This window comes from Bombina bombina, chromosome 1 (assembly GCF_027579735.1).
Source record: "Bombina bombina isolate aBomBom1 chromosome 1, aBomBom1.pri, whole genome shotgun sequence".
NCBI lineage: Eukaryota > Metazoa > Chordata > Amphibia > Anura > Bombinatoridae > Bombina > Bombina bombina.
In genome coordinates this window covers 1,034,905,716-1,034,920,538 of record NC_069499.1, presented here as the reverse complement: position 1 = coordinate 1,034,920,538, position 14,823 = coordinate 1,034,905,716, and the positions used below count along the sequence as shown (strand labels likewise).

Genomic DNA, 14,823 nt, shown 5'->3' with positions numbered 1-14,823 from the left:
TTACCCCCACACTCACTTGTTCTGGGTCATTGACATCCCCTGCTCTCATGCAGTTGGTTGCGCAAGAGCAGTGTGTACAAGAGAACAAGAGATTGCAGGTGGAAAGGTTTCTACTTGAGAATGTATCCGTCTGCAATCTTGATATATTTTTCTCTTCTTACATGAAAAACCACATACTTTTTCTGTATTAATATGTCTTATTTTTATGATGTATTTTAAGGGATTACACAACATATCGCTTTTGTGTAAATATGGTGCTTAGCCCCACCAACCATAAAGAGGGTAAAAAGCTAAATCTGTGACCTAGGTTTTTTAAAATGATGCAGATCACCTAAACTAGCAGCATTTGCAGGTCACAGAATTTTGCTTTTTGGCCTCCGAGGGAGTGTGGAACAATCACAATGTTATCACAAAAGCACAAGGAGATTAAAGTCCTATTAAGATACCTTTATTTTACCCTAGTATAAGGCTATTTAATACATATGTCCCAAGATAATGGGAGGTTTCTAGAACAGGTAGGAGAGGGGACTTGTAGGGAGGAGTTTTCTGCATGTTATAGGCGGTTGGGTGTGGCATAGGCAGGTTGGGCGGCATCAGGCTATGTCATAGATGGAGCCAGTGAAGTCCTTCCAGCCCATGTGATAGTTAAGAAGCGACCTCTAAATAAAGTAAAAACATTATAATACTTTAACACTAAAGGTGAAATGTGTTGAATATAATATGTTGATTTTATAATCTACTAGTAATGTTCATGCTGTATAGAGATGTTAAACAGAAAATGTTGTTGTCAAATTCCATTTATTTCTACATTCATATTACAAGTGGGCTAGATAACAAATGGAGCGTTATTTATCGCTCTAGCTATTTAGTTTTAAGGTATTATTTAGTTAATAATTGTAACTTTAATTTAGCTGTATTTTAATTATGTTAAAGTTAGGGGGTGTTAGGTTTAGGGGTTAATAGTTTAATTTAGGTTTTTGCGATGTGGGGGGCTGTTGGTTTAGGGGTTAATAGGTTTATTTAGTGGTAGTGATGTGGGAGGCCAGAGGTTTAGGGGTTAATATGTTTATTATAGTTGCGGCGGTGTCAGAGTGGCGGAATAGGGGTTAATAGATTTATTATAGTGTAGGAGATGTTGGGGTAAGGGGGAATAGGGGTTAATAACTTATATAGCATAGTGGCGGCAATGTCGGGGAATGGCGGAATAGTGGTTAATAAATGTTATTAGTGGTGGCGATGTCGGGAGCGGCAGATTAGAGGTTAATAAGTTTAATATAGTGTTTGCGATGCAAGAGGGCCTCGGTTTAGGGGTTAATAGGTAGTTTATGGGTGTTTAGTGCACTTTGTGACAGTTTAGTTATGAGTTTTATGTAACAGTTTTGTAGCGTAAAACTCATAACTACTGCTCTCAGATTGCGAAGTGAATCGTGTCGGTATAGGCTGCAAAGCAAGCTTTTTAACCTTGCCGCAAAACTTGTAATGGCTGCGCTATTGAAGTCCCATGAAAAAATGTCATTTTTACGTGTGTGGGACGTTGCGTTACAAGCTAAAAGGCTTGCGGTACAGCTATACAGACAAGACTTGTAATGGCTGCGGTGCTGTTTTAACGCTCAAATTACCATTTTTTCAGCGCTAAAACATGAACGCAAAACTTGTAATCTAGGTGACTGTGAGGTTATAATCTTTATTTAACCCCTTCAGTACTAGTAATGTGTTCAATTTATTGATCCACCACATCTCTCTCTGTTTGAGTAACATCTCTCTATCCATCCAACGGTTTAGACATTAATGGCTGTGTGTTGAGTTATTTTGAGGGGACAGCACATTTACACTGTTATACAGGCTGTACGCTCACTACTTTACATTGTAGCAAAGTGTCATTTCTTCAGTGTTGTCACATGAAAAGATATAATGAAATATTTACAAAAATGTGGCGGTTGTACTCAATTTTGTGAGATACTGTGTATATATATATATATATATTGGGCATATGGCATATAACAAGTGTTTGACTGGGAGGGGCTTAAAGGTACATTAAACACTAAATAAATGCTAGATAAAATGATGCATTCAAAGAAAAGATTAGTCTGAGAATAACATGTAGCTGTATTTTATAAACTTTCAATAGCTGTTAAATACTGACAAAATAAGTGTAACGTTTTAGACAATAGATTAGCAAACCCCTCCCCCTAATTAGAGCAAAAAAACTAGTTGCTATGGTGACATATGTGTCACAATGTAAACACCATAGTGATAATACCAATAATCATGTACGTAGATGAGCCATCACAGCCCTTAATATGCAAGTGAATATAAGAGTGATAACACAGGAGGACTGTGAGAACAAAGCATACTGATATAGAGCACTTACGACCCTCAAAACTTATTAAAACGACACGGAGTTTAACCGCAGTCATATAATACAACAAACACAGAGGTTGAGACTTACAGGAGGAACAGGCGATGTCATCCACCATGGATCGCAATGAACCGATCACCCAGGCACCAGCAAATAGCGCTGCAACACAAAAACCCGGAAAAACACAGGCATATCACGTGGGAGGTTATCAACCTATTGGCAGCACTATGTAAGGTTGCTATGGTGATCGGCTACAACAAGCCAGGAAGGAGACCAATACCATATCTAATGCATCCACACGGAGGAAGAAGGATAGCAAATCACCTGAAACTGACCAGGGTTTGACACCTGTAGAGCGATCCAAGAAGGTCCCCATAGAGCCGGTACACAAGTAGATAAACAAGTTCAGGGTTGAAGCTCCTTAATGAGGTGCGCTCAGGGAAGAAAAAAAGAAATCCAAAATGTCTGATGTGAGGCAGCTCTTCCAAAATGTAAAAGGATTATGGAAAGATCTATAGCGGGAGACAAGAAGGCGCCAATAGGGTGATATCGCCACAAACAATTGGTGTGCTGAGAAGATGAGAGCAATACTCACAAGCGGGGCAGCACTATAGCGTGCCTGGAAGAGCGGACCGGGACCTCAAAGTCGCCCGGAAGACCAACAATGGCAGCAGCGAATCCCAAACAGGAACGTACTTGGTGTGACCAATCCGAATCCTAGTTTGATTACACACCTTCCTCTCTGTGCTCCAAAATTTTAAATACTTGCAAAAGGAAGTAAAGTAACAGTAGGCAGGGGTACACACTGCAGTCACTCAAAAATAGTGTATATCAGTGTAGGAAAGAGGGGAGATCAGACTCCAGCAGGATAAACATAAAACAAATTTATTAAAATGTTTTTAAAATCAAGCAACGCGTTTCTCGGCTACACAGAGCCGTTTCATCAGGCTGTAGAAAAGAATCTCAGGTTTATGGTATATCTGCATCACGGAAATTTCATAGTCTTCCATGTAGATGTTAGCTAGCGAGGGGGCCACATTCGATCCCATGGCCATGCCAGAGATCTGTTGGTAGTACCTACCCTCGAACCTGAAATAATTCAATCATAGGCTCAAGTCTAGAAGTTGAATAAGGAAATCCCTGGGTGGGCCCACATAGGGAATGTGTCCCCTTCGCTAGCTAACATCTACATGGAAGACTATGAAATTTCTGTGATGCAGATATACCATAAACCTGAGATTCTTTTCTACAGACGTTATAAAGATGACCTCCTGATCATCTGGAGAGGTACAGGAGCAGAACTTGAAGCATGGTTTGCAGATCTAAACTCCCTTGAGAATCCAGTAAAGTTTAAGCTAAAACATGACCCATCCAGCATCAAGTTTTTGGATCTTAACATCTTCAAGATGGAGAATGGTCAATTGGGAACATCATTGTTTAGAAAGCCTACCGACAGAAATTCGATTTTGCATGCTACCAGTAACCACCCAACAGCACTACTCAAGGTGATCCCAAAAGCCCAACTGTGCCGTGCTATTAGGAACAATAGTGATATGACAACAAGGGATCAACAGCTGAGTGAAATGGAACAACGTTTCATGCAAAGAGGATACAATCCTCGTTTGATACACCAAAGTAGATCTGCGGCGGAGAACATGACTATTGTGCCGAATAACCCTACGATGGATGGTGGGCCAAGAATGACCTTCACGACTACTTACAGTCCAGCAATGAGGTCACTGGGAAAGGCATTAAGACAACATTGGCATATAGTACAAGGTGACTTTTCACTCCTATTCAATCTCTGGCAAAACCCAAGAGTGGGGTTTAAACGCGATAAGAGTTTGAAGGATCTCCTTATGATGACTGACCCCATCCACTGTTATACACCAGACACGTGGCTCTCACAAAGAAAGAAACTGGGATGCTACAGGTGTTTGAGGTGTACCACCTGCAATTCTATGATTCCAGGGGCTACATTTGGACACCCCCACCAAAAACAACGCTACAAGATTAGGCATGTTCTGACCTGCACTACCACACACGTGGTGTATCTACTGAACTGTAGCTGTGGCCGATTCTACATGGGCAAAACCACCAATGATGCTAGAACTCGTCTAGCCAACCACAGATCATCCATCAGGACATCCCTTAAAAAAGGTTCCAGTGACTAGCCTGTGGCCCGGCACTTTTTGGAGAAGGGACATGGGGTCCATGATCTGAGATTTACACTGATCGACCATGTCCCCCCTCTTAGACAAGGAGGGGATAGGTATAAACTTCTCCTACAGATAGAGGCAAAGTGGCTTTTTCGATTGAACACTCTCCAACCCCATGGGCTGAATACCATGTTTGACTGGCACTGTTTTTTGTAATTAGTGCCATTTTTTGGCAGTAATGTCATTTTTTTGGCAGTAATGTGTTTTTTTGCTGCTGACCCCCCTTTTTTTGGTCTGAAATATGCGAGTCCATGATCTAATCTATGTTATATCCACTATTTTCCCTGGTTCCTTTAAGCTGCCCATGCCTATACCCTTTTGGCAGTGTACTTAATCTTTTATTGCTAATTTTCTGTGAGGCTGTGTGGATGACACCTTATTTGACTCTCCTAATACTCCTTTTGATAGCTCCGCCTGCTCTTCGATTCTATTCTTTGAATAACTACCCTTGGCCATATTTGGTTGGTTGGTTCTTTGTGTGACTGTGCTGTATGATTGGATTTTATCAGTATATATGGGGGGTGAGTGTGTATGACTGTGGTATTCCATACTTGTGTACGTTACTATGCCTACAGGCTGGTAATGAGTCTCCATGGTACTAGTCAAGCAGATTTACGGTTGGCTATTTGGTCCCAGTTCTAGACCGGTGTTGTCTTTCTTTATGTGCTTAAGTGATGAGATGGCTATTCTCAGGTAATGTGCTGCCTGCACATGCGCAAAGTGCTGGGATATGATGATAGCCGCTTGGTACAGCGGTTGTATCTAGTAGTTAACGCTCTACTATAACACTATTTGTATAATTGTTGGTGAGTGTGTTTTTTGTGACAGGTCGTGTTTCTGTTGACTGCCACTGTCTGTCTGTAGTGTGAGTATGAGAATGTATATTTTGATTAGACTACATATTTCACTCTGGTGTCCCTATGGGCTTAGCTTGAGTCTTTCTACATCTCTGCGAGTGGTCTCCATGGTTAACGTACACATCGTTAGCGATTGGCTACTGGCCTCACGTGATGCGCCCGTGTCTTTCGGGTTACGTGACACATTCTACTTGTGTACCGGCTCTATGGGGACCTTCTCGGATCGCTCTACAGGTGTCAAACCCTGGTCAGTTTCAGGTGATTTGCTATCCTTCTTCCTCCGTGTGGATGCATTAGATATGGTATTGGTCTCCTTCCTGGCTTGTTGTAGCCGATCACCATAGCAACCTTACATGGTGCTGGCGACAGGTTGATAACCTCCCACCTGATATGCCTGTGTTTTTCTGGGTTTTTGTGTTGCGGCGCTATTTGCCGGTGCCTGGGTGATCGGTTCATTGCGATCCATGGTGGATGACATCTCCTGTTCCTCCTGTAAGTCTCAAACTCTGTGTTTGTTGTATTATATGATTGTGGTTACACTCCGTGTCGTTTTAATAAGTTTTGAGGGTCGTAAATGCTCTATATCAGTATGCTGTGTTCTCACAGTCCTCCTGTGTTATCACACTTATATTCAATTGCATATTAAAGGCTGTGATGGCTCATCTACGTACATGATTATTGGTATTATCACTATGGTGTTTACATTGTGACACATATGTCACCATAGCAACTAGTTTGGCGTTTTTTTGCTCTAATTAGGGGGAGGGGTTTGCTAATCTATTGTCTATATATGCACTGTTTGTTTGAATCACTTGCTGTCTGAGGAAGGGGATATATTATCCTCGAAACGTCACATGTTTTACAAGTAAAATTGGTAACTAAAAATCCCAGTGTGTGCAAGTCTTTTGTATCTGCATATTGTGTTTTTACTAGCACCCTGGAGTGAGAGTGCACATCTCTGCTACATATATATATATATATATATATATATACATACATACATGTGGGTGTAGGTGTATATATAAATATATATATGTGTATGTATGTGTGCAGTATTTTTAATATATATTTCAGAACAAAATCATAGTTTAAAAGTTAGTGAAGAGCTTCATTGTTTGACCTTTGGCTTAGAACTCCTTCAGTTTAGCACACTTTAGCTCAGTGCTCAAACAATAGCTGACGTGACTCAGCACGCCCTGTAGATGTCTATTAAGTAAGAGAGTTAGTGCACCTGCGCAATCTGACATCCAGATGTTAGCGCTCCCTAGTCTTACGCTCCAGTGTTAAAATATTACTTTCAACTGATAATGTGCAACAACAAAAAATTGCTGTTGGATTCATTTTGCCAGTGTTAGCGCACTAAATTGCTAATATTCATTATTTATTTCTTATAATCTAGCCCATTATGTCAAAATAGGTTTCAGAGACTCATATATAGAAAATGCAATGCCTAAATATTCACCCCATAGTAAGAAAAAAGAAGTCCAATGTTACAAAAATTGCACCATTGCAAGCAATCATTGTGGGCTCACTAACTGAGCTCAAAGTAAATTTTTTATGTAGGCCGGTTGCTGCGGGTATTACAACTTAAAATTAAATAGCATGCGATTGAAAGTCCAATGTGCGCTAACTTCAGGACTTCGTATATCACAACCATGTTAACTTCTTTCCCATAGACTTCAATGTGGTGCACTGTTCACAAAAAAACTTGTCACCTATCGCTTGCTCGCTAACCTGAAACCGTATTAGAAAAACAGGGCTAGAGCCGAAGCTAGTTAGGGATATTTTACATTCTTCACATACACCTATATTTAGACATGTACAGTATATATATATATATATATATATATATATATATATATATATATATATATGTATATATATATATAAATACAACCGGTAGGAGAACTAAGTTCCCCACCGATAATAGCTGCGCATACTTCACAATAAAAACAACAAAAATATTAAAGATTATAAAATCACTGGGATAAGATGATTAACTTATCTGAAACAACAGTCAAGCCCAAAAGTAGAGTGTTTTCCTCTTGTTTAAAATGATGTTCCACGAGAAGTACTGGCTTCTTGACAAAGAACCCCTCAGGTATTAAATCCAAGTCCAGTAGTGATTGTAATCTAAAAGATCAAGCGCACAAAAGCCCTTCTCCTAGTGCAATACATTTTATTACAAAAGATGTATATATACACAATAAAAATTCCCATACAGGTGGGTACTCACAAAGATACCCTCAATCAAATGAGGTAAGGTACAGGCCCGGTATTGCAGATTTAAAGGTGCAAATTCCTCAGGCTTGTTGCTGTCCACAATTTGTCCCCCTCAAGCTTGCAAAGTGATAAGATCAAAATTCTATCGTAATGGCCGTGCACATAATGGTCTAATACCTAGGCTTACCGGATTCACCACACCTTCGTTGGTAGTATAGTGTGTTTCCAGTGTGTGCCTAATCGGTATATTTACTAAGTCCCTGTAAACACAGCTGTTGAAAGAAACCGCCAGACGACAAGCGTCAACGTAACGTGATGTAAGGTGAGCGTGGCCTAATGCGTTTCACGGAGGTTCCGCTTCTTCAGAGGCTTTATATATATATATATCATTGACATACATCATACCCCTTTCCAAATACCTTGCCATATACCATATTCCATTTAACCCTTATAAAAAATTATTAATATTTATATGAAATATTTTTATCAGAAAGTGTGTGTGTATATATATGTATATATATATATATATATATATATATATATATATATATACAGGGAGTGCAGAATTATTAGGCAAATGAGTATTTTGACCACATCATCCTCTTTATGTATGTTGTCTTACTCCAAGCTGTATAGGCTCGAAAGCCTACTACCAATTAAGCATATTAGGTGATGTGCATCTCTGTAATGAGAAGGGGTGTGGTCTAATGACATCAACACCCTATATCAGGTGTGCATAATTATTAGGCAACTTCCTTTCCTTTGGCAAAATGGGTCAAAAGAAGGACTTGACAGGCTCAGAAAAGTCAAAAATAGTGAGATATCTTGCAGAGGGATGCAGCACTCTTAAAATTGCAAAGCTTCTGAAGCGTGATCATCGAACAATCAAGCGTTTCATTCAAAATAGTCAACAGGGTCGCAAGAAGCGTGTGGAAAAACCAAGGCGCAAAATAACTGCCCATGAACTGAGAAAAGTCAAGCGTGCAGCTGCCAAGATGCCACTTGCCACCAGTTTGGCCATATTTCAGAGCTGCAACATCACTGGAGTGCCCAAAAGCACAAGGTGTGCAATACTCAGAGACATGGCCAAGGTAACAAAGGCTGAAAGACGACCACCACTGAACAAGACACACAAGCTGAAACATCAAGGCTGGGCCAAGAAATATCTCAAGACTGATTTTTCTAAGGTTTTATGGACTGATGAAATGAGAGTGAGTCTTGATGGGCCAGATGGATGGGCCCATGGCTGGATTGGTAAAGGGCAGAGAGCTCCAGTCCGACTCAGACGCCAGCAAGGTGGAGGTGGAGTACTGGTTTGGGCTCGTATCATCAAAGATGAGCTTGTGGGGCCTTTTTGGGTTGAGGATGGAGTCAAGCTCAACTACCAGTCCTACTGCCAGTTTCTGGAAGACACCTTGTTCAAGCAGTGGTACAGGAAGAAGTCTGCATCCTTCAAGAAAAACATGATTTTCATGCAGGACAATGCTCCATCACACGCGTCCAAGTACTCCACAGCATGGCTGGCAAGAAAGGGTATGAAAGAAGAAAATCTAATGACTTGGCCTCCTTGTTCACCTGATCTGAACCCCATTGAGAACCTGTGGTCCATCATCAAATGTGAGATTTACAAGGAGGGAAAACAGTACACCTCTCTGAACTGTGTCTGGGAGGCTGTGGTTGCTGCTGCACGCAATGTTGATGGTGAACAGATCAAAACACTGACAGAATCCATGGATGGCAGGTTTTTGAGTGTCCTTGCAAAGAAAGGTGGCTATATTGGTCACTGATTTGTTTTTGTTTTGTTTTTGAATGTCAGAAATGTATATTTGTGAATGTTGAGATGTTATATTGGTTTCACTGGTAAAAATAAATAATTGAAATGGGTATATATTTGTTTTTTGTTAAGTTGCCTAAAAATTATGCACAGTAATAGTCACCTGCACACACAGATATCCCCCTAAAATAGCTATAACTAAAAACAAACTAAAAACTACTTCCAAAACTATTCAGCTTTGATATTAATGAGTTTTTTTGGGTTCATTGAGAACATGGTTGTTGTTCAATAATAAAATTAATCCTCAAAAATACAACTTGCCTAATAATTCTGCACTCCCTGTATATATATACACAGTGGGGCAAAAAAGTATATAGTCAGCCACCAATTGTGCAAGTTCTCCCACTTAAGAAGATGAGAGAGGCCTGTAATTTTCATCATAGGTATACCTCAACTATGAGAGACAAAATGTGGAAACAAATCCAGACAATCACATTGTCTGATTTGGAAAGAATTTATTTGCACATTATGGTGGAAAATAAGTATTTGGTCACCTACAAACAAGCAAGATTTCTGGCTCTCACAGACCTGTATCTTCTTCTTTAAGAGGCTCCTCTGTCCTCCACTCATTACCTGTATTAATGGCACCTGTTTAAACTTGTTATCAGTATAAAAGACACCTGTCCACAACCTCAAACAGTCACACTCCAAACTCCACTATGGTGAAGACCAAAGAGCTGTCGAAGGACACCAGAAACAAAATTGTAGAAAGGGAGCAATAATTAGAAAATGGAAGACATACAAGAACACTGATAATCTCCCTCGATCTGGGGCTCCACACAAGATCTCACCCCGTGGGGTCAAAATGATCACAAGAACGGTGAGCAAACATCCCAGAACCACACGGGGGGGACCTAGTGAATGACCTGCAAAGAGCTGGGACCAACGTAACAAAGGCTACCATCAGTAACACACTACGCCGCCAGGGACTCAGATCCTGCAGTGCCAGACGTGTCCCCCTGTTTAAGCCAGTACATGTCCGGGCCTGTCTGAAGTATGCTAGAGAGCATTTGAATGATCCAGAAGCGGATTGGGAGAATGTCATATGGTCAGATGAAACCAAAGTAGAACTGTTTGGTAGAAACACAACTCGTCGTGTTTTGAGGAGAGAGAATGCTGAGTTGCAACCAAAGAACACATTATACCTACTGTGAAGCATGGGAGTGGCAACATCATGCTTTGGGGCTGTTTCTCTGCAAAGGGAACAGGACGACTGATCCGTGTACATGAAAGAATGAATGGGGCCATGTATCGTGAGATTTTGAGTGCAAACCTCCTTCCATCAGCAACGGCATTGAAGATGAAACGTGGCTGGGTCTTTCAGCATGACAATGATCCCAAACACACTGCCCGGTCAATGAAGGAGTGGCTTCGTAAGAAGCATTTCAAGGTCCTGGAGTGGCCTAGCCAGTCTCCAGATCTCAACCCCATAGAAAACCTTTGGAGGGAGTTGAAAGTCTGTGTTGCCCAGCGACAGCCCCAAAACATCACTGCTCTAGAGGAGATCTGCATGCAGGAATGGGCCAACATACCAGCAACAGTGTGTGACAACCTTTTGAAGACTTACAGAAAACGTTTGACCTCTGTCATGGCCAACAAAGGATATATAACAAAGTATTGAGATAAACTTTTGATATTGACCAAATACTTATTTTCCACCATAATATGCAAATAAATTCTTTCCAAATCAGACAATGTGATTGTCTGGATTTGTTTCCACATTTTGTCTCTCATAGTTGAGGTATACCTATGATGAAAATTACAGGCCCCTCTCATCTTTTTAAGTGGGAGAACTTGCACAATTGGTGGCTGACTAAATACTTTTTTTGCCCCACTGTATACATATATACACACACAAGTGTAATAGTTATATGAGTTTTTGATGTGTTTGGGGAACATTTTTTTTTATAACCCTTATGTTTTACTCTTGGGGGGGGCGATTTATCAAGCAGTCAATGCTGCTTATTCCGCGCAAATCAGGAGTTAAGAAGCAGCGGTCATAAGAACGCAATGATAAATGCAGACAGTGTATGCTGTTTACATTTATCAATGTGGGGCGGACATGATCCGCTACATCGGATCATGTCCACCCGTACATTGATAAATCGGCCCCTAGGTCTTCAGGCACGCTAATCTGTTTAGCACAAATTTTGTTTGCGCTAGAGTGTAACCGTTTACTTTCAATTTGTAATATGCAAGTTAGTTAGTAGCGATATTGTTTACCACTCAGCTTGAAAACTAGCTCTTAAATGGTTATGTTTAAAATCTGTGATATAAAAAAAATTAAGACCTACCTCCTTGACTACTGAGGATGGTCCAGCTTCACCCGCATGTACTGTTCGGTGGACTCCACCATCGACAGCTTCCTATAGTAATGCAAGCAAGTAAATACAGTATATTAGCACTCTATGAAAAATAGATAGTTGCTTCAGTGTTATCCCAGGATGGGGTAATTATATACAAATGAGAGGAATTTATAGCCTATATATACAGTATCTCTCAAAAGTGAGTACACCCCTCACATTTTTGTAAATATTTTATTATATCATTTCATGTGACAACACTGAAGAAATTACACTTTGCTACAATGTAAAATAGTGAGTGTACAGCCTGTATAACAGTGTAACTGTGCTGTACCCTCAAAAATACTCAACACACAGCCATTAATGTCTAAACCGCTGGCAACAAGTGGAAATTATAAATTAGGTGCCCTAGGGGCACTTAATTTGAAGGGAAAGTCAACACCAGAATTTTTGTTGTTTAAAAAGATAGATAATCCCTTTATTACCCATTCCCCAGTTTTGCATAACCAACACTGTTATAGAAATACACTTTTTACCTCTGTGATTACCTTATGACCGCTGCTTCTTAAAGGGACAGTCAAAACCAGAATTTTTATTGTTTATAAAGATAGATAATCCCTTAATTACCCATTCCCCAGTTTTGCATAACCAACACAGTTATAATTATACAAGTTTTACATCTGTGATTACCTTGTATCTAAGCCTCTACAGACTGCCCCCTTATTTCAGTTATTTTGACAGACTTGCATTTTAGCCAATCAGTGCTCACTCCTCGGTAAATTCACGTGCATGAGCTCAATGTTATCTATATGAAACACATGAACTAATGCCCTGTTGTGATGAAAAACTGTCAAAATGCATTTATATTAGAGGCGGCCTTAAAGCTCTAAGAAATAAGCATATGAACCTCCTAGGTTTAGCTTTCAACTAAGAATACCAATAGAACAAAGAAAAATTGGTGATAAAAGTAAATTGGATAATTGTTTAAAATTACATGCCCTATTTGAATCATGAAAGTTTTTTTTGGACTTGACTGTCCCTTTAACTTCCATTCAAAGTGAGCCTGAAACGATGGGACTCATAAATGGAGCCCATGTTTGCTTGTGGCTTAATAGGTTTTAAAAATGTGTGTTACTGGTGGTTTCATGTGCTAATCCAATACATGAATGCAGAAATTAACAGTACCATTTAATTTAATTTTTTTTTTTTTTTATCTAGGCGCAAACACTTTTTATTATATTTACATATGTGCTCTCCTCATATGTACTCAGCGCTATAGTATATTAATGAGACCAATCGTGAGCATCAAGCAAATTATTTTATCGAAACACCATGCAGAAGATACTGGTTCCACTGCAGCACAGTAACCCTGATTGATAAATGTACATTAGACATCAGTGTATTGTAATTTACTCCTGTACATCATAAACATGGAGTTTTCCATTGCATATACACTTGTACAGACATTTTTAGTATGTGAACCATATGTGTGAACACAGCACCCTGGTATTAATTAAACATTTTCAAGACAGAAAATCATCTCCTGTTAATATGTTATCTTATAGGCTCATTAACAAAGATTTGCAGAGATATTTCTTAGGTTTTGTGCATCAACAAAAGAGGAACTAGAGAGCTTTGTCTCTTTCATTCATTTTTCAAATTCTTACGAGTTGTGCGTTAGATTACGAGTTGTGCATTAAGGTAAAAAAGCAGCGCTAAGAGGTCCTAACGCTGATTTTTTTACGCCTGCTGCTATTACAAGTCTTGCAGGTTTAGGGTCACCGCACACTTCTTTGGCCTTACCGCAAAACGACTTACGTAAACTTCGTAAAGTCTTTTTTCTATGGGACATCCATAGCACTGATATTACGAGTTTGTCCTGGGAGGCCAAAAAGTGAGCAGTACACCCTATCCTGTCAAGAGTCCTAACGCATTTAAAAGTCAGTAGTTATGAGTTTTATGGTACAACGCCGTAGCATAAAACTCATAACTAAAGTGCTAAAAAGTACACTAACACCCATACTACCAACTACCTATTAACCCCTAAACCGAGGCCCTCCCGCATCGCAAATACTAAAATAAAAATTTGAACCCCTAATCTGCCGCTCTGGACACTGCCGCCACCTACATTATATGTATGGACCCCTAATCTGCTGACCCCAACATCGCCGACACCTACATTATATTTATTAGCCCCTAATCTGCCGCCCCCAATATCGTCGCCACCTACCTAAACTTATTAACCCCTAATCTGACGCCCCCAACGTCGCCGCCACTATAATAAACATATTAACCCCTAAACCGCCACAATCCCACCTCGCAAACATTAGTTAAATATTATTAACCCCTAATCTGCTGTCCCTAACATCGCTGCCACCTACCTACATTTATTAACCCCTAATCTGCCGCCCCCAACGTCGCCGCCACTATATTAAAGTTATTAACCCCCTAAAGTCTAACCCTAAACCTAACACCCACTAACTTAAATATAATTTAAATAAATCTAAATAAATATTCCTATCATTAACTAAATTATTCCTATTTAAAACTAAATACTTACCTGTAAAATAAACCCTAAGCTAGCTACAATATAACTAATAGTTACATTGTAGCTAGCTTAGGGTTTATTTTTATTTTATAGGCAAGTTTGTATTTATTTTAACTAGGTAGAAGAGTTATTAAATAGTTATTAACTATTTAATAACTACCTAGCTAAAATAAATTCAAATTTACCTGTAAAATAAAACCTAACCTAAGTTATACTAACACCTAACACTACACTACAATTAAATAAATTAAATTAAATTAGCTAAAGTACAAAAAAACCCCACTAAATTACAGAAAATAATAAACAAATTACAGAAATTTAAACTAATTACACCTAATCTAATAGCCCTATTAAAATAACCCCCCCCCCCAATAAAAAAACCCTAGCCTAAACAAAAATACCAATAGCCCTTAAAAGGGCCTTTTGCGGGACATTGCCCCAAAGTAATCAGCTCTTTTACCTGTAAAAAAAATACAAACA

At 39.5% G+C, this 14,823-nt stretch overlaps 1 protein-coding gene across 1 annotated transcript in view; it reads right to left on the bottom strand.

The window, feature by feature from the left end:
* Positions 1–14,823, bottom strand: part of LOC128662744 (adenosine deaminase) — a 262,634-nt gene that overhangs the window by 26,969 nt on the left and 220,842 nt on the right. Inside the window, exon 8 of the mRNA XM_053716677.1 lies at positions 11,787–11,858. Coding sequence (XP_053572652.1) covers positions 11,787–11,858 — 72 coding nt within the window. The remainder of the gene's footprint in view (positions 1–11,786; positions 11,859–14,823) is intronic.